Genomic DNA, 9,600 nt, shown 5'->3' with positions numbered 1-9,600 from the left:
GCGTGGATTCTCTTTCATTCGATATTCATCTTTTAATGCATCATCAAGATGACATCACATAAATATTATCGCTTTTTTCTTATCAGCTTCAGATGTCGCCTGCCTTTTTTCGATTGTTTTGACAATCATTTTAGTTTTCAGATGCATTATAGCATCAAATGCCCATGTCATATAATTTTCTCTCACGGACCGACTGACCAAGAGACGGAGCGGACCAGGAAGAAGAGCATTGGTCCAGGGCTGACCAGAACGTGGTCCGCCAGACTAGGCTCGAAGAAAACGAGAGAATTGATTCGTTCGACCGGAAAAAAGGAAACGACCAAAGGGGTTGCTCCGGGCCCGATCAGACGGGGTCATGGGCAGACCAAACCCCATCAAAGGGCCAAGCTTTGCGATTGAGATCAATCGTTCCGATTTTTTGCCAAGACGTTACATGACGTGGTGAGGTGTGCGATATTGGGATACAAGTGATCGTTGTGTGATTGTTTACGGGTAGAATTGCATGGCGTTAAACGGTAGTTCGGTAGAGACCGGATACCGTGATACGTATGATTGTACTATGGGGATATATGCACGTTGTGTGCCATGTGTGTAGCTTGCTCGTGCGTACGAGCTAAGCATGATTGTGTTTGTGGATGGTTGTGGACTCAACCATTACCGTCATGGACTTGACGGGCATTTGAGACGCGTATTAGTCGTGTGTGACACGACGGCCAATGTCATGGACTTGACGGGCGTGGATGCGCCCATAGTCATGGACTTGACTAGGGTATATAGTTGAACCCTATGGTGGACTCTATACGGGTGCGATGAGATAACCGTTATGTCATGGACTTGACATCGGTAGTCACGAGAGTGACAAGCGCAGGAGATGCGCATAATTGCATGAGATGTGATGGCCAACGTCACGTGAGTGACGGGCGTAGACGCGCTCCTAGACATGCCGACTTGACTAGGGTATACGGCTAAGCCCTATGGTGGACTCCATACGGGTGTGATTGCGATTGCTATTTACGTGTTTGTTGTGTTTTGCTTATTGCATGTGTTTTATGGAAATGTCGACTGTACCGTTCTCGATGACAACGGGATTTCCGGGTTCAACCCGGACTACTCAATAAGCGGTTGTGTTTAGCCCTCGTGGTTTTATATTTTTCAGATCATGAGGATTACGCCTAGCAAATTGGACGACGACGACCTGAGAGAGGCAGCATCATGTACGGGATTTGTATTTTTGGACTATGGGACTTGTATTTCCGCATTTTGTATGGTTGTATTATGACTATTCGGACATGTGTTGTTTTGCGATATTGATCGCTTGTATTTTCCGCTGCTTACTCTGGTTTGATTAAAAATGTTTTTGGATTTCGTATTTTCGCTTCCGCGGTTTATATTTTATTGTCATATCGTCAATGTGGCACAGCTCGTATACTGTACACACGTTACGGGTGTCACAACATAGCCAACCATTATGATAATAGCAGCAATACTTATAGATATTCATAATAATATTTACAGGTGGCATAGCCAACTATTATGATAATAATAGTAATATTTATAAACATTCATATCATTGACTGGTGGCTGAACCCGCGAAGTTTATATGAATGTAATATAAATGTATGCGATTAGTTTTATATTATTAACCAGTGGCTGAGCCTCCCAATGTCTATATAAAATGAAACTGAAGATAAATAAAGATAGAGGATCATACATTACCTTTTGTATGATATTTTCTTTTATACCTCTATATCGGCAGAGTCTCGTGCTGATAACGTGTTGAAAACGAAAGATGAAAAACAAGAGAGAGATGCTCTAGAGAGAGAAAGAGTATGATAGAGAGAAGAAAGAGAAAGTTCTTCGTATTTCTTATGTTCCAAATGAACTACATCACTCACCTATTTATAGATGAATATAAGGAACTTCTTTATAGTGAAGAAATATCAGCTTCTTTATAGTGAAGAAAGGTCAGCTTCTTCATAAGAAGAACATAATATGAGTCCCACTAGATAATGTGGATCCCACTAGATGTACTTGTATATTTACAATAATATATATATTGTATAACAATTAATTTTAGTCAATATCAATTATGACAATTGACCAAAGCTTTTTTTCAGGGCTTTTTACAGATCACGAGCACATACTTTAATATTATTCAACATTCTTTAATTCTCTTTAATTGCTTCAATCAAAAAAGCGTCGTTTCACGCTTCACGCTGCGTACGTCATAAAGCGCGCTTCTTTGCCGCTTTCTGTAATTCGCCTTATTTTTATAACCTGATGCGATTTCCTCTGTGCCTCTGTGTCTTAGGCGGACAACAGGCGCGCTTTTTTAATCCAAGTTGGTCACTGGTCCCACTGGTCACTGGTCCCCCTGGTCACTGGTCACATTAGTCACATCGGTCACACTGATCGCGTTGGTTCCACTGGTCACTTTGATCACACTGGTCACTGGTCACATTGGTCACACTGACCACGTTGGTCCCACTGGTCACTTTGGTCACACTGAACACTCTGGTCACACTGGTCACACTGTTTAATTGAAGAATATTCACACTGGTCACACTAGTCACATGTATCTTATGAATCTTATTATGTACAGACATAATGACGCAGTCAACGAGAAAATCACAATTATTTATTTCAAGTCTGATGGAAAGTGGGTGCTGAATGGTAATAGCGAATATGAATGGGTTGAAAAAGTTTAGGATGGGAAGGGAGTCATATTCATGTGTCCTCCAACTGAATTGAAATACAAACGTCTTGTTGAAGAGTTATATTCTGAAATGGAGGTGGACCAAAGTAAAACGGACATGAAGCTGAGCTATTTGCCGGCTTTAAAAGGAGTTACTGAGCCGATTTACATATCGAATGATAAACAAGTTTTAATTTATCTCCTGGACAAAATGAATGGAGGTAGAAACATGCTTCACGTGGAGATAGAAAAGCCGAGGTCAGAAAATGAGTTGAGAATTTGTAATTACGCGAGTTGTGTTAGACCATATGAGACTATAACATGTGTAGCTTATAAGAATTGCGATGTTATCCAGAGTCCAAATTTCAAGAGTAAAGGTGGGAGTAATAATTTATGTATTGGAGCAGGAGCAACAATTGAAGTGAATGGAAATACGACATATTTAGTGGACTCTGTAAACGATATTCCATGTGATACTGGAGTGGATCGAAATGATATTGGTACAGATTTGGTGGACCGTGAAACTGGACTTGATGGAAATGAGATGGGTATAGTGGAGTGTGCAACGAATATGCAAGGTGGAAGCAAGTCTGGTCATAGGGGTGATTGTGAGGTTGATTTGGCCATGGCAGTTATGGAGGACTCATTGTTTTGTACTTCAGTATTCGAATTTAGCGATGGATTGAACATAGATATTGGGTATGAGTTTGATAATAAACAAGACGCACAATAATATATACGAAAGGGTTCAGTTAAGGCTTGTTTCAACTATGTTACAGTGAAATCTGATAAGAAGTTGTGGGAAATAAGATGCAAGTTTGCTGGATCAGGTTGTAATTGGAAATTGTGCATCGCATCGCTCCCGAGTTCGAATCGTTTTAGCGTAAAAGCACACAATCCAATTCACAAATGCAGACCTGTTTCAGAATCAGAACAAGCTATGAAGGGTACATCGAATTTGGTTAAAGGTTATTTGAAGGAAGAATATGTTGGAACCCTCAAAACTCCTACTGCCCCAGAATTAGTAGGGGTGTCAAACGAGCCAGCTCGGATCGTTTTGGGCTCGGCTCATTTGGCTCGGATCGTTTTGGGTTCAGCTCGTTAGGCTCGTTTTCTAACGAGCCAGAAAAACCTCGGCTCAGATCGCTCGCCAATTTTCCGATCTGAACGAGCCGGCTCGTTGAGCCAAGGATATATAATATTTTTTATTTATATTTATTTTAAATATAATTATAAATTTAAATAAATACATAAAAATTTATTAAAACATCAATATCATTTAATATTTTCAATTATCACCATCATAATAATTAGTATATATATAATATCATATAAATAATATGAAAAAAATTAATATAAAATTATATTAGAGTTTTTTTTATATAAATTTAATTTATTTTAAAAAAAATACCAGCTCGTTGAGCAGCTCGCCAGCTCGCCGAGCCAGAGCTCATTGAACACGTCGTTAGGCTCGTTTTTTAACGATCTGAAAAAATTACGGCTCAGATCGCTCGTTTTCTGGCGAGCCACGAGCCAGCTCGCGAGCCGGGCTCGTTTTGACACCCCTAAGAATTAGTACCACGAACCAAGTGCGGGGCAACTATTTCGTATTTGATGGCACTGAGAGGGAAACACAGTGCTGAAAAAGAGATTTGCGGTAATCATGCCGATCATTACATGAGACTTCCTGGGTGGATGTACATGCTGAGAGAAAGAAATCCTGGATCCATTGTGCGTCTTGAGTTGGCCAATGATCGGAAAAGCTTCAAATACCTATTTGTCGCGTTAAGTGCAACTATAAAAGGATGGAAGTATATGCATAAAGTTGTTGCTGTTGATGCGACATTTTTGACAAGCGAATACAAGGGAGCATTGATCGTTGCAACCGCGCAGGATGGAGAATATCACCAATATCCTTTAGCATGGGGTGTGATCGATAGAGAGCGAAGTAATACCAGATGGACCTGATGTGGTTGTGATATCCGATAGGCATAAAAATATAATGAAAGTTGTGAGAGAAGTATATAAACAAGCTGATCATGGTTTTTGTGCAAGACACATATCACAAAACTTGAAAGCACATGTTAATAGGAGAGCCGGAAGAAAAGGTTCAAGAGGTGAAACCGTGGCTAAATTGTTTTTTAAATGTACATCGGCTCACAGGGAGAAGGAGTTTGAAGAATTTTACTCTGATTTCAATTACAGGTATGACTTGTGTGACCAGTGTGATTTTCTCAACGGTGTGACCAGTGTACCGTCCATCGTGACATAGTAAACTGATGTGAATATCTCCTGATTTGCAGATATCCCAAAGTAGCGGAGTACATGCAAAAGGAAGAACTTGCTTCGGAGAAGTGGGTGAGGTGTAAATTTCGGACTCAAAGATACAACTTATTAACCACCAATGGTGTCGAATCAATCAACTCCATTTTGAAGAAGGCCAAAAGGTATCCGCTACTCAGTCTGCTTGATATTTGTGTCGCGAAGACGGTAGAATGGTTCATTAGGTACCGGCAGAAACATGTAGTGCTGAATGATTCTCAAAAGTTAACTCCGTATGTGTACAAAGTACTGCATGAACGGTTCGAGAAGGCCTGTACGTATGAGGTTATTGAACTTAACAGGTTGAGTGGTATGTTTGAGACAAGGGATGAAAAAGGTAGAAGACACTTGGTAAATCTTGGTGATAGAACCTGTAGTTGCAAAAAGTTTGATGAGGATAGGTATCCATGTAGTCATGCAATTGCAGCAGCACATAAGATCAGAAAAGGTAGTGCGATTCACGAATTATGCTCTGAATACTACTGGGGAGAGACTTGGGTCAAGGCTTACCAAGAGACTGTGTATCCGGTGCCCGATATTTGTGATTAGGTCCTCCCGCCCAAAATTTTAAATTTTTCAGTGTTGCCACCTATAATGGAAGAAAAACGGCGGACCAGAAGACCTAAACAAAATCGCTTTCCTGGACCTAGCGAGACTCGTAAAAGATCCCAAAGTTTAACATCGTCATTTTCAATTAGATTCGTCAAAGAGAATAAATTTGGAATTATTCACGTACTTAGTCTGCATTAAATGTAACTTTTATTCCTCTTGAACAATGTAATTTTTATTCAAAGTTCAATTCACTCTTCCTTTTCCTAACCATTTCTATGACCGTAGATTACACTGTCAAAGCGTTGAATTCGTGAAATTCGATTAGCGTGACCAGTAGACGAGTGTGACCATCGGGATGTGATAAAATGAACCAATCCAACTGTTGGGGGGTTAAATAAGGTTGTTGTGCTATAAAACGATGTAATTACACTTCAAACGAACGTTCCGTAAGCGGTTTGAACAAAATAAATTACAAACACAAAGTTACATTGATCCAAAGTGTTCCTAAAACATTATTAACACTTATGGGATTCGTTTTAAGTTCATAGCTTTCGATCAAATAATGTTCAATGACTTTCAACCCCGATTCCTTCTCGTAACCATTTCTATGATCGTAGATTATACTCTCAAAGCGTTGAATTCGTGAAATTCGACCAGTGGGACCATCGGGATGTGATAAAAGTGAACCAATTCAACTGTCGGGGGTTAAATAAGGTTGTTGCGCTGTAAAACGATGTAATTACACTTCAAACGAACGTTTCGTAAGCGGTTTGAACAAAAACATTATGAACACAAAGTTACATTGATCTAAAGTGTTCCTAAAACACTATTGACACTTATGGAATTCGTTTTGTGTTCATAACTTTCGATCGAATAATGCTCAACGACTTTGAACCACGATTCCTCCTCTTAACCATTTCTATGATCGTAGATAACACTCTCTAAGCGTTGAATTCGTGCAATTCGATCAGTAGGACCAGTGTGACTAGTGTGACCATCGAGATGTGATAAAAGTGAACCAATTCAACTGTCGGGTGGTTAAATAAGGTTGTTGCGCTATAAAACGATGTAATTACACTTCAAACGAACGTTTTGTAAGCAGTTTGAAAAAAAAATTACGAACACGAAGTTACATTGATCCAAAATGTTCCTAAAACACTAGTAACACTTATGAGATTCGTTTTATGCCCATAGCTTTCGATCGAATAATGTTCAACGACTTTAACCCCGATTCCTTCTCCGAATCATTTCTATGATCGTAGATTACACTCTCAAAGCATTGAATGCGTGAAATTCGATTAGTGTGACCAGTATGACCATCGAGATGTGTTAAAAATCCAGTTTAGGGGGTTAGATTTTCGGTTTATATTTAGGGTTTCTTGTCTAGGGACTTGAATGTCTGGTTTGGGGACTTGAATTTCTGGTTTGAGGTTATGAAGTACGAATTAGGTTTATGGGGAGATGTGTACCGTTACCATTTAAAGCGGACCCACGAATATGATTATGTAGAAAAGCAATTACATTTTTTGAGATTTCTTTTTTTAAAAAAAAATGTAAAAATCTCGCCACCCCAATTCCTAAACTTTTGGCCAATATGCAATTCTGAAAATTTAAACTTTTTCGCCATAAATTTAAAATAGTTAAACATTCAGAAAATAGTTAACACAAAAAATAAAGTCAAATGTTCAAAGGTTCAAACAAAATACAAGAATATCATAATTTATCTTGCATCTGGGGAGGAATCGTCACGTCGTACATCGGGGGCAAGATTCACAATCTCGCCATTTGAGAAGATATCCGCGACAATCTTCTCACGAATCGATGAACTATTTTCATTGCAAATTTGATTGCACAACGTTCTTTCTTGACCTCGCATCAGGGCTTCTAGGTACATGATGGTAAACACACCGCAATCATCTCCGTTACCATTTTGAGGTAGCCCTTCGACGTAATGGTAGTCAAATGTGGTATTTTCTTCAAATTGGTATATCTTGGCGACCGTATATATCTTCGGGAGCCACAACAACCGGCCAATAATCGCGTCAATGTTCGACCTCATTTTCAGGTTGCAGTCAAATACATGAATCAGCTTCTTCATAGGAATTGCTCTAATGACCACCCAATGCACACTTACATCAGGATTGACCAATGAAGGTATGCTGAGGGGAGTGATAAATCCTTTGTAACTTCCCATCTTGCGCTCCCCACACCCTACCAGTGCTTTTTCGTCAAAGTAATCCTCAAGCCCGTTCAAATCGGTCATAATTCCATGGCCCCACCATTTGAGGAATTCACCGAAACTTGTGTCGCCAATCATGTAATTCATTGTTGTTGGACAACGTTCTTTGGTCAGACGATTCATGATTTCTAGTATAGCTTCATCAAAGTGCTACAAAATAACGTCAGATCTCAGTAAGAAGACCAACGTGACCAGTGTGACCAATGTGACCAACGTACCCAACGTGACCAGTGTGAACAATGTGACCAACATGACCAGTGTGACCAATGTGACCAATATGACCAATGTGACCAAATCAATAATTGAAAGGTGTAAGAGAAATGAGCTTACTGATAACTCATATTTCTCTCTACATCTCCAGGGCGTTTTTATAGGATTTATACGGAGATCACATGCATTTGTAGGCATTATAGGCGTGTTAGGCCACGAAACTCGGTTTGGTTGTGTTTTTATAGGATTACAGGTCTCGGATGCGATTTGGAGCAAGACGGGAGCAATCTGGAGCTAAAACGATGAAAGAGTCAAGAATTTCCCGCCTTGACTCGGTCCGAGTCAGTTACCCCGAGTCAACATGTCCGAGTCAGATACCCCGAGTCAACATGCCCGAGTCAGAAGATTGGGCTGGGCCGAATTCCTTATGTCTCGTCTTGACTCGGTCGAGTCAGAGTACTGACTCGGTCCGAGTCAAAACCCAGAAAAAGCCCAGATTCGTATTTTCAGAGTTGGAACGGGAATAGGACTTCGGGAGCGCCGCCTAGGGTTTATAAAAGGAGCCTACAGACGTCCTAGAGGGGGAGACAGACTTTATACAGACTTTGGAGAGCTTTGGTGAGAGAAACAAGAGTTTTACGGGATTTCGGGAAGAAGAAGGAGAGTTGGAACGTGAAGATCGCTTGCTGTCGACATGAGTCTTTCTTCTCCCTCTTTTCTTTCTGTTTCTGGTTTTGCTCAGTGTTTTTCCATGAACCGTGAGTAGATCCACGGATGTGGGTTAGGGATTCGTTTGTGTTTTGGGTATGTTTGAACCCTAACTTGGTTGCGATTTGGATTTGTTTCGGTTTTATCGATTTGTGCTTTATTCGATTGGTGTTTGCTGACCCCTTGGCCAATTATTACAGATTCTGAACTACATAGGAATATGGGTTTAGTTTCGGATCGAAATCGATAGAATAGATCGTATTATTCACATAGGAATATGGTTTGATCGATCTAGCATTGATGATAGTGTTCTTCATGCATCTAGTTTGATAAATCACATAGGGATATGGATTTAGAGAACTTTAGATAGTGAGTTATATGCCGGGAGGTGATTTCTCTATCTTTGTTGCTTGACGATTCCCGAATACAGATTCAATATCGTGATTCTCGCATGCTTAGCATATACCCATACACGCGAATACGGTCCCGACACCCACGGTCAACTTAGATTGCTAGCTTACTCGTTTTCATTGCTTTATTTCCTTATTTCCTATTATTTCCATATACTTCCACCATCACTTCTACTTGCTTGCTTCGATTTAGTTTCGATTAGGGTTTAGATTTAGCAACCGGTCCTTGTGTTCGACCCCGTGTTACGACGATCCGTATCCTTGCGGTGAGTTGTGAATCGGGTATAAATTTTAGACTCGATACACACGTATCAAGTTTTTGGCGCCGTTGCCGGGGACTGGTTAGCCTATCTCTAGGTCTTTATTGATTCTAGGTCTTTCTTTTTCTTTTTCTTTTTCTTTCTTTGGTTTTTGCGGCTTCACTTGGTTTCGAGTTCTTCTTTTTCTTTGCGATTTGCAGGGTT

General features: G+C 40.1%; 1 protein-coding gene across 1 annotated transcript; it reads left to right on the top strand.

The window, feature by feature from the left end:
• The first annotated feature begins 4,309 nt into the window (after window positions 1-4,309).
• Window positions 4,310-5,566, top strand: LOC104815434. The gene is made up of 3 exons (XM_010543812.1): window positions 4,310-4,643; window positions 4,774-4,900; window positions 4,999-5,566. Exons 1-3 carry the CDS (start codon window positions 4,310-4,312, stop codon window positions 5,564-5,566), a joined length of 1,029 nt encoding a protein of 342 aa, XP_010542114.1.
• Window positions 5,567-9,600: the final 4,034 nt, after the last annotated feature.

The sequence above is a fragment of the Tarenaya hassleriana genome, unplaced genomic scaffold, assembly GCF_000463585.1.
Source record: "Tarenaya hassleriana unplaced genomic scaffold, ASM46358v1 Cleome23, whole genome shotgun sequence".
Lineage (NCBI taxonomy): Eukaryota > Viridiplantae > Streptophyta > Magnoliopsida > Brassicales > Cleomaceae > Tarenaya > Tarenaya hassleriana.
This window is presented reverse-complemented; position numbering and strand designations above follow the sequence as displayed.

Coding starts and splice junctions, on each gene's coding strand:
- LOC104815434 (XM_010543812.1), top strand. CDS start 4,310: ATGGCACTGAGAGGGAAACACAGTGCTGAAAAAGAGATTTGCGGTAAT. Junction 4,644..4,773: donor TGTGATCGATAGAGAGCGAA/GTAATACCAGAT, acceptor AAAACTTGAAAG/CACATGTTAATAGGAGAGCC. Junction 4,901..4,998: donor TACTCTGATTTCAATTACAG/GTATGACTTGTG, acceptor CCTGATTTGCAG/ATATCCCAAAGTAGCGGAGT.